Source organism: Amblyomma mixtum, chromosome 2 (genome assembly GCF_055824585.1).
Source record: "Amblyomma mixtum isolate Tamu chromosome 2, ASM5582458v1, whole genome shotgun sequence".
Lineage (NCBI taxonomy): Eukaryota > Metazoa > Arthropoda > Arachnida > Ixodida > Ixodidae > Amblyomma > Amblyomma mixtum.
In genome coordinates, this window is record NC_143013.1 from 28,462,497 (window position 1) to 28,481,052 (window position 18,556).

Below are 18,556 nucleotides of genomic sequence, written 5' to 3' on the forward strand. Positions count from 1 at the left end.
ATTGCTAGCTCTTAAAAAGACCACAGAAGCACTAACTGCAACTAGCTTTTCACTGAATGGCTGAATACTTTTTCACTTAATTTCATTAATTTTTCGCAGAAAGCTCCATTAGTTGCACAATAAATACAAAAACATTAACAACGCTGTATTACATCTCCCCTATCAAGAATGTATTCATAATGACAACCAGGGTTTAATTTCACTTGAAATACACTGTTCAAGCAGCCTTAGAGAAGTGATTCTTGATTTTTCTGTGCACCTTGGGCTAAACACAACATCAGGAATACAAGGACTGTACAAAAGCTGTGTATTGAAATCATCCTTCGCAACAATGCCTAACAGAGAAGAGTGCCTGTAAGCCACATGAAATGTTGCAGCACAAATCATTACCTATGCCAGCTGTTGAGTGCCCCGTTATTAACTTGCACAAAGCACAAGGATGTTCACTCAAGATTCCAGCTAATTGTAAATTTAGGCCATCCTTTTAAAACTGCTAAATAGAAGGGGCAGTGCCTTTGCTGGATCCACATGCTTGCAATACAGAGGCATGCAAACCCAAACTAAAACCAAAACTTCAACTGAACAAGCAAACAATACCTTTTTGATGATGATCTGCTTATCGTTGAAACTCATCAGAAATCCATCAAACAGTCTCTGGCGGGAAAAGGAAAAAAAAAGCAGGTTATGGATTCAGCATGAATTTCAGCTTTACGCTTAAAAGAGGAACATGCAACTACAAACGCTTAGCTACCAATATTGATAATGCAAAAAACATCACAAACTGGAAAGGAAAATCTTCCCTCTTATTTGCTAGAAGAGTGGCGTAGGTGAAGAGAGAAAGGAAGGGAGAAAAATAAGTGCACACCTCTACTTACCTTGTACTTTCGAATATAACAAGAATGAGAAAAAACAGCCACTGCCTCATGCACTCGTATAAACACAATACTGAACATGGCACCGGCGACTTTCACAAAATTGATGTCATACTGTGGCAGCACCACAAACTAGTCTAAAAAGGATCAATGCACACAGAACCATGTTGTTTGCTCCGTTGTGTGAGCTATTCACCCGTACATTTAGGCACTGTTATCAAGAGTTTTTCTGTAAAAATATTTCTCATCAGGGCTGTCACAAGAATGTTTCCACTATAACAAGACAGAACCACCACTAAGTGCCGCTGCACAAGTGGGAATAAAAATGGGGATGAAAATGGGGATGAAAATGGGAACAGCAAGTCCATCAACCACGAAATTGGGCTAGTTGGTTTTCCATGACAGCAGAATTAACACAAAAAACGGGATGCGCTGAAGAGGAAAGACAACACAAGCACTCATGTTGACTCTCCCCTTCTTTCCGTCCCATTTTTCATGCTAATTTTGTTGTCATGGGAATAGCAACTTTCCAGGCTGTCGTGGAACGCTTGCAGGACCACGACAGTAGAGTTGAAATCAGGCACCAAGCTTACTATAAAAGAAGATTTCCTTGGACTAGAAGTACCTATGTAAATACGAGGCGCTATTGTTAATGAATACTGCTGAGCATACAACTAATGGGCACATTCATGCAGTAAGATTTGGTTTTGGTTTTATGGGGTTTAACGTCCCAAAGCGACTAAGGCTATGAGAGACGCCGTAGTAGAGGGCTCCGGAAATTTCGACCACCTGGGGTTCTTTAACGTGCACTGACATCGCACAGTACACGGGCCTCGAATTTCTCCTCCAAAGAAATTCAGCCGCCGCGGCTGTAATGCAATTCTATTTGTCCAATTCTGTTCAATTCTTTTGCCATCTGCTCATGTGACTGACTGATTCCAGGGACAGTGAAGATATGGTGTAAAAACAAGAGGCAAAAAAAAAAAAATCAGTATGAAATAGAGTCTGAATGAAATCATCGTATCACCCCTCACTTTTTGTGATAATGAAGTACTGTATCACCATGCACGCCATAGTAAGGCCTGCCATTAAGACACGGTCACACACAATTCTCTTGTGACCGTGTCTTAATGGCAGGCCTTACTATGGCGTGCATGGTGATATAGTACTTCATTATCACAAAAAGTGAGGGGTGACACGATGATTTCATTCAGACTCTATTTCATACTGATTTTTTTTTTTGCCTCTTGTTTTTACCCCATATCTTCACTGTCACTGGAATCAGTCAGTCACAGGAGCGGATGGCAAAAGAATTGAACAGAATTGGACAAATAGAATTGCATTACAGAGGCCTTACATAAATTACGGGCCTTCCATCCACTACTTACCAACAAACCAAGAACATAAGGTGCGGTTAATTGCCCTGTAGAAAGTGCGCGCCACAAAAGATGACCTCATTGGTTTTGCTTTCCACTCATACATATGATTCGAAATTTATATGCATATTTAATACAGCACATGGTTCGCAAAATTGATGAGCAAACAAAAAGGCAAACGGGTGCAGATTTATCAGTTAAAACTGAAGGGCAGCGATTGAGAATTTTTTTATCTTGTTTCCTGCGCCAGTAAGCACGATAATCACTAGGTCTTGTTTTCCTGTAAGGCTTAATGACAAAAATAGCACTTCTAGTTTTGTCATTTGCCCGTTAATCACCGCCGAAGTCATAGACCAGAAATGCTATCCAAAGGGCATAATCTGCCTAGCATTCCATTTTTACACTGGATGCTTCTAAACGCCGCACAGCAACTTCTTCCTTATCTTGCTTATTTCTTTGTACAGTCAAGAAACAAGACTGCTTAGCTAGCATGAGGCTGCCATCACAGATGAACAAGCGAGAGTTTTAGTGAAATTTTAAAACAAGGGCTCCTCTATGTAGGATGACCCCAGAAGCCATCCTCCAAAGCACCATGTTGGATTAGTTTGGGCGCCCCCTCTAGGTCAAGAAAATGGACAATAGTAAGAGAAGCGTCCCAGAAGTAATGCCCCTCACTTTTTTTCTCTCCCTCTGAGAAAACGATAATGAGCTAAAATTTCACAGGCTAGCAAAATAATGCATTCCACATAAGGGTGCCCACTTTCACCTCAGTCACACAAGATGGCGCCACTATACCAGTCCAAAAAAATGGCATCAGTGTTTTATGCATTTTCTTTTCTTTTTTTTTTCTTTTAACAGAAGCAACTGCCAAGTCTGGCTCGACTGTACTAACTCATCCTCCTTACTGACTTGGTACCGTCTGATTTTCGTCTTTTCCGGCCGCTAAAAGACGCGCTTAGCAGATCCAGATTTGAGGATGACAGCATCATTTGCGCCGTGAAGAAATGGCTGCACCAGAAGGGAAAAATCTGGTACAAAGAAGGCATGCATGCACATGGCCTTGTCCACCAGTGATGCAAAGCCATACAAGTTGACTAAGATTACATTGAAAAGTAATCTATTTCCAACAGATATGTGGCTGTATTCTTCGTATATTGTAGCGAGAGCTACTCTACGCAACCCAGGACAGCATTTCGCGTGAGCGTGGGAGGCCAACAGTGTGCATGAGCGAAACCACAGAGGAGCAGCAGGTGCGCAGCACATGACGTCAGAGTTCACAGCCACCGCCGCGCAAGGAGCCGCGCTGGCCCGACTACGCCTGCCAGCACCGCGCATGAATGAGCGGCAGAGACTCCAAGGTAGCTCTCGCTACGTATATCCTGGCATAGCTGAGCTGCCAATTTTTTTCATAAATTTTTAACAAACAGTGAGAAAAAATGAGGGGCATTACTTTTTGGACATCCATCATACAAGTCTTTACAATTCTCTCTCATGCACTCGAGCTGTGTACTGTGGAACAGGATAAAATTTGACGGAGATGTTGGTAGGTTTAAAGATGCTTGCATGCAAACAAGGCCACAAGTACAGCCCGCAAAGTCTTTAACATCACCAGACAAGCATCATACAAATGGCTGCATAGCATTCTGTGACGAGGCCATGCGACAAGATGGGCGAGAATACGAATAGGCTCCCAAAGCATCGCCGGGTGGCGCTGCTGCGCCTGATGGGCAGCGCCATCTATGGGAGAAAAGTAAAAACTGGGGCGCTGCTCGCGGCTGCTCGCTGCTCGCGCTGCTTTCACCACGCTTCTTTGCACGCGCGCTTTCTTGCACGTGCGCGCGCCAGCGCTGTCGCGATGTGTCGCCTGCATGAGCCACAATACGATCGTTCAGACTGACGCGCAGTACTGCAATGCAAACTTAATTAAAGGAGGGAAACTGATTAGTCGCGTCTACTGTGTGGAGCAGACGATCGACGATGAGGAGGCCCATTTGACTGTAAAATGCGTTTCTCGAGTGAGTATTAACGTCGCACTGTATGACATGTAACTAGAGGTAAGTCCCCTGTATAATTATGTGCTCGAAATATGCGAAGTACTATCAGCTCTGCGAAATAAAGCGAGACACTTGTTGATCGTAGTTGTCAGTTGTTGCATGCGATGCGCAGGGCGATCCACTTACGTGCGAGTCGAAAGGACATGCGACCAGGCAACAGTTCAACATTCTACTCCACCTTGGGGGAACCCCCTAAACATTTGACCACCATTGTTCACACTTGCAAGTGCGACCTGCGGGTCGCCTTCTCGCTTGAAACGAAAACTCTCCGGAATAACATTGCTTGCGCGCTTTCGAGAATTTCGTCTGCTTTGACCGCGTCTCCTGCACTCGCGCTCGGTGCGATTCGCAATGCACTACGGCGACCAGGAGGATGTCGTGACGGTATTGATGTGCACCGCAGTCGTATAAGCGTCATGATGACAGCGACAGCGGCGCTCTTCTCAGGGCCGGCTTGCCGCCGCCGTCAGAAAAATACGCTAATATTGTTTGTTCGCGTTCATACCAAACCCTGGAGTAGAGCAACGTCAAAAATGAATCATTTTTGAGGATCGTTGGCCAATACCGAGCTGCTAGTAGAAGTGATAACTGCGATACAAGCATATTTCTTTTCCAAAGCCGCTTTGCTGATGCCCAGTGCTGCTCGCCTGTTGTCACCTGGCTCCGTAGTTAAAGGCATCACGGAAATCGATCACGTCTTTGTTTTATTATGTGACGGTGAACATAGTAAAACGGTGACGCGAGTAGCACCTTTATTACAGCGCTGGCCAGTTCCGAAGTGCCCTCAGCTGCAGCATCGATGCGAAATGGTTAGGCTTAGTGACGACTACGGCAGCGAGGGAGCAGCGCAGCTCGTCGCCCGGCGTGGCCGCGGGCGACGTCGTTGCCGAAAGCTCGACTGTCCGCGGACGGCGTCATTGCCAAAAGCTCGACTGTCTCGCCGATTAGTTCAGCGGCTTGCGACTCGCAGTCGCAAGGGTGGAAAATCGAGCAGCGAGCGACTTGCCTGCGCGTCGTCTGCCACTTTTTTCGTGGATGGTAGGGACAGACTCACTGGCTCTCCGAAGAGCGCGGCCGCATACTCGCGTGTTCGCGGTAAGAGTGGATCACCGTGTACATACGCTTTGGTTTTTACATTACGGCCTTCGTACTACCTCCTTTTTGCTTCGCCGAGACCGCGTCTGTCAACGCGAAGATTGCGCCTCGCGCGACTCTCCCGTCGCGCGTGCACACAAAGCTAGCAGGGCGTCTGCTACGGCGCCGCCCCGAGTTTCCGCTGCTCGCCGCTGCGGCGCTGGCGTCGCGCTCCCAAACTTGAGCTTGGGTTCCCTATATGCATAAAAATTACATGCCGTTTTCAGATTATTTGCCACCCTGCTTAGTTGCAGAGCGCTGTACAGCTGTTTGTTTGGCACTCAGGTAATACTGTTAAAAATTAGCTAGCTACACATATATACAAGCCATGCAAGGTGCAAGGTGACACTGTTAAAAATTAGCTAGCTGCACATATATACAAGCCATGCAGGCACTTTGAGCTCAAGTGCTGTGATCAAACAGTAGTTGGCCTGTATCGATAGTGTTCGCGCTATTCGAATAACAAGGAGACAACTGTCACTGAAAACGGAAATGTTTTTAAAACTAGAAAAGGCCCAAAAACGAAGTCGTTATCACTGGCTGATTTTGCAAGTAAAATGTGTTCGTTGACGATTTTTAGGAGCGGGCCCCAGAGGCTACGCTACACCACTATTCACTTCAAAACAGTGGCGACTCATCCTTTTCTATAAGCACACCCCAAATTTGAACCGATTGGCAGGAAGATCTTTATATCCAATTTTGTCAGTGATAAATGCATATTTTGATGCCAGACAAACATCAGCATAGCCAGAAAAAGAGAATCAATTTTTAATGAGAACAATACTTGTCCTGAATGTTCTTTTAACGAGCAATGCTCGACCACTTCAGAGAGTAATGCCTCGACTCTTGGCATGCAGGAGGTGTGGGGTTCGATCCCCAGTGCTGCCGTGTGCCCACCGGTGTTACAATGGGTACAAGCATTTCCCTGGCCTGATGCTTGGTAGACTTCTCAGGGGTGCAATGCTTGGAATTGGCCTTTGACCCCACCTTATGTTACGAAACTATGCTATGGCCCTAGCTATGGCTCTTCGGCCATAGCTGATCCTGCACCGTAAAAATTCATCATCCTCATCAAAACCCAAAAACGAGGATATAACAGAGTAGTAGAGGGGTGAAAATGATTAATTTCCCTTAAAAATGACTACAAAGCTTTCTCGCCAGGGTTTAAGGCAGCTACTGGTTTCCTTTTGGTACCACAGATCACATGTTTGCTGTAGAAATAACACGAGGAAGGCAGTTCTTGGGTAGAAATTGAAACCCAATTGCTGTCAAATTTGTTCGAGGTGGGCACAACTAAAAAATTTCGATCTTCCAAAAAATGAAAGACCCTAGTCCTAGGCTAACGTCATTTTTAATAGTAATAATGGCAGCGCGTAGAAGCAAAAAAGAAAAATACAGAAATGCAATGCCCATACCGCATAAGGATGCGAGGCGTTTTGGAAGTGCTCAAGGATGTGCCTCAGGCAGAACAAGCTGAACAGACGTTCTGTGCGGTAATAATTCCACACCTGCAATAGAATGGCAACATAACTAAAAGCACCACCAGAACAAAATCAGGCGCTGAAACTAAGGACGGTTCGTGTCAACACCAGGAAAATTCACCTCGCTCAGTATGTGCGGGATATTCCGTTCGCTCGAAACCGTTGCCTTTTGGGAAAAGAGAGAGAAGCAATCGAGAGGTTAATATTTTACTCAAACATTTCACTGTAATACAAATTTTTAAAGGCTTTATTACAAGCGAACGGCAGTTACCTTCAAGTCATCTTGGGTGCCTCGGAACTCGTAGGTTAGGTAGGAACAAAACAACTCATAACTTCGCTCTTTGTCCAATCCCTGAAACATGAAGGCTCATTAGCTACCCTCCCGAAAAAGCGGCTGGTTTTCAGCAACATCAGGGACAAAGATTCAAGTGATCTTTAATGGTCTTACGAGAAGAGTGCTGAGCTTGGAAAGGAGTTCTTGGTTGAAGCCATCGGGCACAGTTGCCTCCGATTTCCTAGTGTAGTGCAGAGCAAAACACACTGTCTTTACAGCCCCGCTTATAAAAACAACCACTAAAGCATTACCTATCTTCGGTGAAATAGAGTATTCCATTGAGAACTTGATCGGCGTTCTTCTCTAACTCGATGCCAACCAACTCCTGGAAACAGTACAAAGTAGCATGTGCAAAAAGCAATAAGTTTTTTACTCCTGAACAACCTGGGGTGGTTACATACGTTTGACCGGAGCACAGTGTTCCCGGATATGATGACCCACAGATCTTTAATCGACCTGTAAAACGAATGCACAAATTGTCAAGAGCATGTGCGTCCGGTGCGTCCTTTAGCATGCAAGGAAACAACAAGCGTAGAAGTTTGAGTACAAGCATCTGCTCGGCACTGAACGTCAATTCGAGCTACACTGCAGTTAAATTAACCGCCAATCACGCTAACTGTCCGCAAAAATCGAACGAAAAGGTGGCATAGGCTGCATGGGACACGCACCTTTGAATGTCCGCCATTACTCCAATGAAGTACCATGAGGAATAGACTGATGAAACAACGGCCACCATCCCAACTTCGCACCGTACCACCGTGATGGCAACTAAAATACACAACACTGGCAAGTTCACCACCCTAAAATTTATGACATGTAGTATAAGAAAAGTATCAAGAACCATAAAAAGAAATTTATTCTGATTTACGAGCGCCCTGAGTGGCGTCAAGCAATAAGGAACCTTGTACTCCTTGTCTCATCTGTCTATTTTGTGTCACACACGTCGCTTGGCTGGCTTGGCGCGCACGCGCGTTTGAAAGCTTGCGTCCGCTTCACCCGCTGCACGCGTTTTTTCGGTGTTTCAGGTTTGACGCGCCGTTGCACGACAGTGAAGTTTTGGGAAGGAAGTCACTTAAACTTTTTCATGATGGCTAACCCGGCTGGACAGTTTTCGTTCAAGTCGTTTGATGTGGCAGTCGACGACTTCGGAGAGCTGAATAAGCTCATTCGTCAAGAAATGGGCATGATACGCAAGGTTGCCGCCGATATCTGTGAAGTATTTGAAGGTAGGCGGACGAATAATTACCCCTTGGCAAACGGCTGCTTGAAATTTTTAATGTGTTTTGTGACATCCTTGCTCGTTTGTTTGTAACCAGGGGACGAGGCGAAGCAACATCTCGATGATCTAAAGGATTGCATGAAGGCCGCGATCGAACAAGAATACGACAACAAGAAATATGTGGAAATCGCAAAAGCAGTGAGAAAAAAGGTTTGTACGTGCTGCTGCACATGTGACTCCGCGCTCGTTAAACGAATAAGCCTGAGAGATCGCTCAGCATTAACGAGGGGCAGTAAAATGCTAACATGCCTCTTTTTGCCGCCTCTCCTTAGCATTGTCATTATGCAGTCGTTGTGAAAATTTAAATCTAGGCAAGTTTCGTCGTGAAAAATTATAGCTCCCTGTTCTCGGCCATGACGTGAAAATGGAAGTGCTGTTAGAACCATGCTGAACTTGCTCCACAAAGCGGACGACAAAGGGAAACAAAAATGGCCACTTAGGTATCGCCATTTCAAGTTCTCAATATTCTTCGCGTAAAAATCTCAACGTATGTGTGTATTACCCGTTTACGGGCACTTGTAAATGAACTGCAGTGTAGTGTCACTAGGGTAAGCCCCTTACGCTGAACACTGAAAAGGACCACTGATGAAGGAATAAACACAATAATCATTTTGTGACATGGACGAATAGCTCTATTGGCACTGTGGAAATTAACATGGCTGATGGAATGGCAACAAGTGCAAACGTTGTCTGAACATATGCGTGTGCATAGAGATATTCTACTTAAGGGTCCTGCGAAAGTGGTGAGCAAGCGCGTTTTCATTGCCACGTGCGACAAGGCTCAAGCAACAAGCACAGCATTGCTGCCACTGTAACCTCCTCCTTCCTGCGCGAAAGCTGCACCCTCTCACTGTGTTGCACCCGATGTATTCTGCACCCCCTAGTGACACCTCTGGAACTGCTGCTTGTAGTTGTTTGCTTTTTCATTGAACCAAAAGTACAACTGGAAGTTAAACTGCTGTATACTCACTGGAATTGCCTTTTTCTTCCTTTTTAGGGGGCAGATCATCCAGAGGCTGTTCAAGGAAGCCTCAGACAGGAACTTGTTACTGCCTATGAGGCAGCTAAGCGGCAACTGGGAAATCCAGAAAATCATGCAGAATTCAAGGATCTCCTCAAGATTGCAAGTGCAGCCGACAGAGGCATGAGTTGCATGGCACTTTTTGGAATACCTTTTTATATCGGGAAGATCACATCTATAACTATTTGCCTTCCGGTAGTAGAGTCCACTGTTACAAGAACTGTACTGGAATTCTCATATTTAGAACAAAGTATTTTCTTTTGAGTAAGTTCCCCAGTTAATTGCTATTGAAACAATTAGTGCTTTCTTGAAGTTTCACCTCGACCTTTTACAATGAAGGACACCATAGTGAAGTCACCTGTGGCAAAACATTAGCTTGAGGATATTGCTTTCTTCGAGGAATTTGACGACTCCTCTGAGGGGATGTCTTGCTCTCTAATGAGAAATGCAGATGATGTAAATGAATTTTTTATGCATTTATGTCGTTCAAGTGACCAGTTCTCATGAGCTCATGCCCTCTAAATTCAACTGAGACATGTAAAACATGCATTGTCATTTATAATTAGAGTACCTTGCTTGTTCAGATAGGAGTGGATACTATATGTCTGTCGAGTTCTAAGCCAACAAAGAGCTGTTATTCATGACCACCTTCATGAGAACAGCATTACAGATATTGGTCAGTGATGTGATGCATGTGGTGTAAGTGGCCATGCTTCTAGGTGTTAACCCTTAATCTGCCACTCCCGAGATAACTCGGGCTACCACATATGCACACCCCCTGCCTCTCCCGAGTTAACTCGTTTTGGCTTTTTAACTCACCCCCTGCCGCTCCCGATAATACTCGTGTAAAAAAAAAAAAGCTATGCAAACATGTAGCGCCATCTATGGAGAGACTCCGTAAACTTATAGATCTTGTTGGGTAAATTTTAAACAACAGATGGCGCGCATGTTTCCACATCCGAGTCACTCCGTTTTGGTCTGCGCACAGCAGCCATGAGGCTATGTGCCACACTCGTCCACACTTTGACGGACGAAGAAATTCAAAATTCCTTGTGAATTCGGAGTCCAATGAGAACGAGGAAGGAGCCCAGCTAAGTGCCTTGTCGAGTGATGGCAGGGATGAAGTCCCCCTGCCACCGAAAAATCCTCGTAAGAAGAGGAAATCCGACAGGCCAAATTGGTGCTGGAAGATTTGACTCATTGCAACTAATGTCTATAAGATTATCCTGAATAAACATGTCTACATGTCCTGCAGAGCATTTTAGTGCGTTACTAGCGAAAAATTTCCAGGAAACTAACATGCAAAAAAAACCCGGCAGGGTGTGTGCAGATGTGAGTACAAAAACCTGGCAGTGAAAGTATTATGTGAGCCTTTCTAGCCAATCTAGTGAACAGTTTCTCATGGTTTAGCTATTCTTGGTTGCTTGTGAGATGACTCCCTATGCACGAAAGCTTACTGCATGCAGCATATCGGTGTTTTTTTTTTTTTGCTCAAAGCAAAATAAAAGTAAAACGCTCACTTTTTTGCTGTCACATATTTCCATGAAGTAACTACACCACTCAGCTCCTTGCAGATTCAAGGTGTTAGCTAATCGTGGGCATTATATTTTAAGGCAGCAGCATTAAGGCTCGTGTTCTGCACGAAATCTGGTATAGGCGTTGCTGGCGGTGGTGCCAGTAGCGTTGTGAGTGAAAAATCCCTGGAGAAGCAACCTAGATGGCCTACCTAGGTCATGTGACCTTGTGTCTTTGTCACGACCTACCCACCGGAGTGTGAGCAAACTGTCCACTATGGTAGGTGGCAGTTAAATTAATGATTGGTTGCAAGAGGTTGCCTGGGAAGAGCAACCTGGGTCGTACAAGCCACACAGGTGGCAGCACCTGCCATTGCAGGGCAGTGGCGCATTGCTTAACCACTGCACCAGGAGTGGTAGGAGGACTCCCACGGACCTTCTATGAATGTAAAGTCAAGAATGACCATTTCCACATATATCGGCATTAACCCATGAACGCTACTGCGTCATACCCTTAAGATGTAGCATAAGTGTCCCCTCCAATTATTTATTAATTATTGTCGTGCATTAGAAAATTTTAGAGGTTTTTAGATTATCGCCACATTTATTGGCTCTGCAACAGTGTTTACGAGCGGCATTAAAGGTGCACTGAAGAGGAATCTGAACTTGTCTTTTTGCCACGGGAACTCGATCTACACGTTCCGAGCTTTCTTAGAAACTGCGATTTATTGCCCTGTGTGGCCGATTTCCCTAATTAAATCGAATTAACGTCCGGCTCTCGCTTTTTTTTTTTTTAATTCTCCCCCGTACGGTGGGCGGAGTCGACCAACGTGTGGAGTGCCTTTCACCCAGTCCCGTGGCGGCTTGGCGCTCTGCCATCGGCGGAGTAATACGTAGTGGTCCGTAGTAGAAAATAGTTTGCGCGTATTTTTATTTCTGCGGGCTTATTTTGCGGCTATATTATCTGCGAATGAAACTATTTATTCATGGAAACCTAAAAAACAAAATAAAGCGAAAGCAAAGCTTCCACAGAGCTGGCTGAAATGCACTCCACGCGTTGGTCGATTCCTCCCACCGTATGGGAAGAATTAAAAAAAAAAATAAAGGCGGGAGCCGGACGTTAATTCGATTTAATTAGAGAAATCGGCTACACAGGGCAATAAGTCGCAGTTTCTAAGAATGCTAGGAACATGTAGATTGAGTTCCCGCGGCAAAAAGACAAGTTCGGAATCCTCTTCAGTGCACCTTTAAGAATCTCAATGTACGAAACCTTGCATGTCTTATAATTCTGCTTTTCATTACTGCAGGAGCTTCATCCTCCGAGGACGCAGGTGACATTGTGACTGTTTCCGAGGAACTTGGAGATGGCCACTGGATTGATCCAATTACCCAGAAGGATATTGAGGTGCCAGTGAAGAACACAAAGTGCGGGCACACATACGACAAGAACAGCATTTCCCATTACATCAGAACTACCAATAGGCCCAGGTATGACACTGCCATGACTGGTGAAAGAAAAATGATAGGTGTAACGTTAAGAGATCGGAATCGGGCGGAGTGGGTGAGGGAACAAATGTGGGTTAATGTCATCCTAGTTGAAATTAAGAGGAAGAAATGGGCTTGGGCAGGGCATATGTAATGCGAAGGCAAGATAACCCCCGGTCTCTAAGAGTAACGGAGTGGATTCCAAGAGAAGGCAAGCGTAGCAAATGGCGGCAGAAAGTTAGGTGAGCGGATGAAATTAAGAAGTTTGCGGGGATACGGTGCCGCAGCTGGCAAAGGACAGGGTCAATTGGCGGGACATGGGAGAAGCCTTGCCTTATAGTGGGCATAGTCAGGCTGGTGATGATGATGACACTGCTGTGTGGCACCTGTAACTTTTTACTTCAGCTGTTTAAAGTGTTGCTGATTTAAGCTGTTTGCGTTAAGGGTTCACTCCTGAGAATTGCTGCAGCTGCACACATTGTGAATTTCCTGTGTTTCCTTTCTTAAGAATTTTCATCATCACACCTATGTAAGATTGCCTTTCTTTCTGGCCTTACATCTTAGCGTCTTGTTGGTGTTTCACCTTTGCTTGTTATTTTCATAGTGTATGCTCTATTTAATGCATGTGTTGTCCTTATAATTCACACTCCGCAGTGCTTGCCATATGTTCCTTTTCTTTTTGTCTTGACTTGGAAAAGTTGACATTCCTTAGTTGCGTTAATATTCTGGCTGCAGTTTTGCCTTCTAGAAGAAAAAAAAGGAATTGCAGCTATTGGCGCATGATCACCGATTATTTTATTCCCTTTGTTCCTTCATGTGGCAAAGCTGGTTCTTGCTGTATGTTTATAACAGTGAAAGTGTCGTATAGACCATCTATACATCAGATGTTCATGGCAAATTTGGTCTACAAAAACCATTCTGTCACATCTGCTAGTGAAATGCATTTTTGCCCAGCTCTCTTAGCACTCCGGGTGCAATGAATTAACCGCCACAGATTGTAGTTTTGCATGAAGTGCTCAGAAGAGACATTTGTGCAAAAGTACTTTCAAATGCTCGCTTACCTTCCCATAACATCCAGGTTGAATGGATCCATTTATACAGGGTGTTTTTTTTAAAGGTCCAAAATTTTTAAAGAAAGGTAAATTCCTTTAGATTTATTTTAACCCTGGGGCTATACTGAGGGCTACGGCGGACACCAGGTAAGAGGCAAACTACTTTAATTAGTTCGCTGATTAACTGATTACGTTAATTAACTTTTATAATTTTTATTTTAGGGGATATGTTGTAATAGCAGAATTGGAGATCGTCTTCCAAACAGTCCAGCCAAGAAAAAAGATTTTCATGAAAAATTTTTTGCGCGCGTAACGAAGCGAGAAAAAGTCACCCTGGTAGGTAGCTTCACACTGTAACACAGCGTCTGTGAGCGCTCGCTCCGCCCTGCACTTTGTGTCAATGCGTTTTTGTTCCAGCGCGGCATTCCGTAAGACCGCGGAGCGAAGCGCGATAAGCAGCGATAGCGTAGGCCGCCAGTCCGGGGCGCTTGACGCAAAGCGCAGGGCGGAGTGAACTACGTCAGAGGCGCTCCCGCCGCTGCGTTACGGTGTGAAGATGCCTACCAGGGTGACTTTTTCGCGCCTCGTAACGTGCGTGAAAAATTTTTAATTAAAATTGTTTTTTCTCGGTTGGACTGTTTAGAGGACGATCTCCAATTCTGTGAATACAACATATCCCCTAAAACAAAAATTAGAAAAGTTAATTAACATATTTAGTTAATCAGCGAACTTATTAAAGCAGTTTTCCTATTGCCTGGCGCCCGCCGTAGCCTCCAGTATAGCCCCAGTGCTAAAATAAATCTAAAGCAATTTACCTTTTTTTAAAAATTTTGGACCTTCTAAAAAAAACACCCGGTACTGTACTATTGCAGGGAATGTAGCCCTGCCAGATTTCTTGTATCAGTAAACAGAGTCGTATTCCTCTTCAGAAACAATCCTCTTTGCCTACATATCATACCACCAATGTCTCCAGAAGCTATGCGCAACCCTCATTGCCCTTCTTTCTTCACACCCTCGGCTCACTTGTGTAGAAGGTTGCATATAGTGCCTGTTTCAAGCCCATTCTCTTCTCCTCGCCCCCCCCCCCCCCCCCCCCTGTCTTTTTTTAATTACTTTTATACTTTGATCACCGTACTAGTCGCCCTTCCTTGGACACCTACGCTAGGATCTCTGCCCACACACTATGTATGCTGTTGTCTATATGGGACCAGAAATTTATTTGAATCATGTGCAGTTTTAAATTAAGGGCAGCTTTTTTAATACATTTGGTGATGACAGGACGAAATATTCAGTTCAGATAGACTGGAAGTTTGAGCTAAGCGAGTTCAAATTAGATTTCACTGTACTGTGCTTGAAGATCCACAATATGTAGCACGAACATGACGACACTCGTCCAACTTTCCACCCTTGTGCTTGATGAGTAGCCGACAATCTTGCAAGCGAGCCTCACTGACACTGGCTATCTCACTTTTGCAGCCCTTTACCAGGGGTAGTTCTGCTATTTTTTTCATCGTCGCTAAATGTTTCAATAAACGGCCTTACTACCTGAATAATGAATAACACTGCAATGCTTGACTGTGATTATTTGCCTGAGATGAATCCGCTGTTTAGTTAAAAGATTGATAAACAGCACATGCTCTGTCGTCTTAGTGCCAATATCCTATGACGAGGCTGCACCTAATTAGTACTAAAAAAGTAAGTTGAAAGAAGCACTAACTGGCTTATGTATTCAGGCCTATTCGTCATTGTCTTGCATTGCTGCTGTCTCATAACTGCACATTGTTAAGCTCTGTTCTTAACATATCTAGATTTGCAGGTCTAGGTTACCGTTTTGTGGTCACCGTCAAAGCACATGGAGCTATGTTTTTTTTAGTAAACTTGTTAGCAGAGGACATGCTTAATTTGATGTAATTGCTTTTAGCATTATTGTTGTGCATTCCAGCTGGTTCTGATGTGAATTACAGCATTGCTTGGCCCTTGCGCTCTTGGTGCACGTGATCTCACAATGAATCATGGACAGAAAGCTGTGCCTGAAATTCTTAATGTGCTTTCTCTTATTTGCAGGTGTCCATGTTTGGGTTGTGGGAACAAAACTCTCCTGTGTTTGGAAGACTTGGTGGATGACGTCTTTCTTGCACGAGTATTGAAAGAACGATCTGAAAAGAATGACTGAAACACTGCCCAACTTGTATTCTGAATCAAACATATTTTTTTCTTCACAGTAGAAGGAGTTATGCTGTGTGGTGTTGTCACTGTATAGGTATTTGGGCTTTGTTGGTGGGAAGCACCAAACCTTGTATGGATCCTTTCCTTTGCTCTCCTGTGTTTTGGCACTGCCTTATTTTAAGTTATCAAGATTGATGTATATGTATTTCATTTCATTTATTTCATCCTTAAAGGCCCGAGGGCATAACGTAAGGAGGGGCTACAATTGATATAAAAGAAGCATAAAAACTCACGCACAATGAACACACACTACAACTTCAAAAGTTAAGCAGAAAAGAAAATAAAGAAAAAGGATAAAGGGTTTACATGTGCAGTGAAAGCATACAAAAAAAAATTCGCTTGCGGCAGTGAGCACAGATGAAAGTCATTGAGCAAACATGGTAAAAATGACAAAGTATTCACGTATTCTGGAGATGATGGGCAAGTTCTGTACGAAAGGACTTATCGTTGCATAAAACTATGTCGTTAGGTAGGGCATTCCAGAGTGTTATTGCATTGGGGAAAAATGAACTATTCATTGCTAATGTACGGGTTTTGATACCAGCTACGGATGGCTATGGCTAAGGCGACTTGAAATTCTTATCAAGGATTTTAGAAGTGGGTGTCTTGAAGCTGGATGGTGGAAGAAGTGGTGAAGCAGGCAAAGACGTGAGATTATGTGGCGTGATTCAAGTGATGGGAGGTAAAGAGAGTGTTTGAGTGCAGTGTTACTTACTTCTTTGGAATTTTCCGAGGTGATAAACCTGACGGCGCGATTTTGGATGGCCTCGATTTCGGCGGAAAGGTATGCTTGAGATGGATGCGAGATAGATGATGCGAATTCAAGTTTAGAGCGAACGAATGTTTGATAAGCCAGTTTTTTAACGTCTGGAGATGCTGATTTCAGGTTTCGCCGGAGATAACCTAAGACACCTATGGCATCGAAGCATATCGTTTGGATGTGAGTTACCCAAGAGAGTGACGATGTCAGATGTAAACTAAGGTACTTGTAGGATGTTGTTAGAGCAATCGGAACCGTGTTAATGCTGTAAGTGTGCTGGATTACAGTGCGCTTGTGAGAGAATGACAAGAGTTGGCATTTTTCAAGGTTTAAAAGCATGAGCCATCGGTCTCGCCATGTAGCTATTGCATCAATGTCTTTTTGCAGGAGGTGACTGTAGGTGGGATGACGAATGGGGCTGTATATGACACAGTCGTCTGCAAATAGTCTTAGCTTGGCGTTTATGTTAACTGGAAGATCATTGATGTAAATTAGGAATAGCAATGGTGATAAGCCTGCGCCCTGGGGGACACCTGATGTAACATTAGTGAGAGGTGAGCGGTAACCATTGCTTGAGGTAAACTGCATGCGTCCGTTAAGAAATGCCTCAATCCAGGTGATAAGGTTGTCAGGAATGCCTAGGGAAGAGAGTTTTGTGAGCAGATGTGAGTGCGGAACACGGTCGAAGGCCTTTCGATTTGAAGGTTGTCGTCCAGTTAGCGAAGGATGTCATGTGTGAATTCAGCCAATTGCGTTTCACAGGAGTAATGTTTATGGAAACCGTGTTGGTGAGGTTAAAAGAAGTTAACTGAACCCAGATGGTTCATTAGATTGGACGATATAACATGTTCAAGTAATTTCGAAGGAATGCTCGTTAAAGAAATAGGGCGATAGTTAGAAGGATTTGTGCGGTCACCTTTTTCAAAATGGTATGATTTCGGCTATCTTCGAGTCGTCGGGAATTTCTCCAGATTCTAATGATTGTGTAAATATTAGGTGCAGTATTTGGCTTGAGACTAGACTAGTGTTTTTCAGGAGTTTACTGTTTATGTGGTCACGATTTATGTGGCGTTGCTTGAACTCCTGTGTTGCTTAAATGACCGTCCTAACGAATTTGAATGGATGCATTTGCTGTTTTTTTGTTGTTCTGTCCATTGATAAGCCTGTATAGTGGTCCTATGCAATTATTAACCTTTGCTACATGCAGATACCACATGATGATGTTACTGTTTTTTTTGTAGCTCACCCCACTGATGCAACCACCTATGCCCTGTACAGGGGGTCACATTCCCTGTCAAGCCTCTTTTTGGCTTTTTGTATGTGCCCACCCAACATCATGTTAAAATAAAAGCTTGATTGATTGTATGTGTATGTATTCTAATGTTGTGAAACGATACACTGTGATGTAGTAATTTCACTCCTGGTGACGCCTTGTGAGCTGTATTTTTTTTTTTTTTTGTCTTTTGGTGTTAAACAAATTATGTACCCACCTGCGATGGTCTTGTTGTTCAAGACCGCAGTATTTATAAATAAGTATTAGTGTGCAGGAGCTGATCTTATTCACTGCACACACTGCTGCTGTAGAACTATGCATTCGTTCATATCTGGGTGTGGGAGTTATGGGAACTTAATTAGTGAAACGTTGTATTTTACTTTTTGCTTTTTGATGGGTGACATGCAGCCAGTAAACTTAGGTAAGCCACTGCATTTTCTTGCAGTAATTCACCGTGACCAACCGTAAATCGCTAAAGTGGAGTTGGCATCTATGCGACAAGCGTGACACTACCAGAAGTTCGCGAAGCAAACGTAATCTGAAGCGTATCTTAAAGATATCCGTTTCAAGGTTAACAGGTCGCGAATGCCGGCGGGGCGTACCACGACGCTCTGGAGACACCGAAAAGGGTTGCGGAACAAAACGCATAGCGCTATTATGTTTACTCGCGTCAGTGGCATGTAGCAAATTAACGA

At 44.1% G+C, this 18,556-nt stretch overlaps 2 protein-coding genes across 3 annotated transcripts in view; one reads left to right on the forward strand and one right to left on the reverse strand.

The window, feature by feature from the left end:
* The window catches only part of Nup188 (nuclear pore complex protein Nup188), a 74,322-nt gene extending 66,328 nt beyond the window's left edge, over nt 1–7,994 (reverse strand). For both annotated transcript variants that reach the window (XM_089570981.1, XM_089570980.1), the window contains exons 1-8: nt 7,920–7,994; nt 7,653–7,707; nt 7,503–7,576; nt 7,366–7,432; nt 7,189–7,269; nt 7,039–7,083; nt 6,852–6,944; nt 598–654 (exon numbers count right to left, since the gene is read on the reverse strand). In XM_089570981.1, coding sequence (XP_089427107.1) covers nt 598–654; nt 6,852–6,944; nt 7,039–7,083; nt 7,189–7,269; nt 7,366–7,432; nt 7,503–7,576; nt 7,653–7,707; nt 7,920–7,987 — 540 coding nt within the window. In that variant the 5' untranslated portion in view covers nt 7,988–7,994. The remainder of the gene's footprint in view (nt 1–597; nt 655–6,851; nt 6,945–7,038; nt 7,084–7,188; nt 7,270–7,365; nt 7,433–7,502; nt 7,577–7,652; nt 7,708–7,919) is intronic.
* Nucleotides 7,995–8,203: 209 nt separating this feature from the next.
* Nucleotides 8,204–17,953, forward strand: LOC149358785 (E3 SUMO-protein ligase NSE2-like). Its single transcript, XM_089570987.1, has 5 exons — nt 8,204–8,477; nt 8,568–8,680; nt 9,528–9,672; nt 12,373–12,553; nt 15,667–17,953. The coding sequence occupies exons 1-5, from the start codon at nt 8,336–8,338 to the stop codon at nt 15,773–15,775; spliced, it is 690 nt and encodes a 229-aa protein (XP_089427113.1). The 5' UTR covers nt 8,204–8,335; the 3' UTR covers nt 15,776–17,953.
* Nucleotides 17,954–18,556: the final 603 nt, after the last annotated feature.

Bases quoted from the DNA above. Each gene is read 5' to 3' on its own strand.
- LOC149358785 (XM_089570987.1), top strand. From the start codon at position 8,336: ATGATGGCTAACCCGGCTGGACAGTTTTCGTTCAAGTCGTTTGATGTG. The intron at 8,478-8,567 runs GTAGGCGGACGA...GTTTGTAACCAG, and splicing joins TATCTGTGAAGTATTTGAAG to GGGACGAGGCGAAGCAACAT. The intron at 12,554-15,666 runs GTATGACACTGC...TCTTATTTGCAG, and splicing joins AGAACTACCAATAGGCCCAG to GTGTCCATGTTTGGGTTGTG.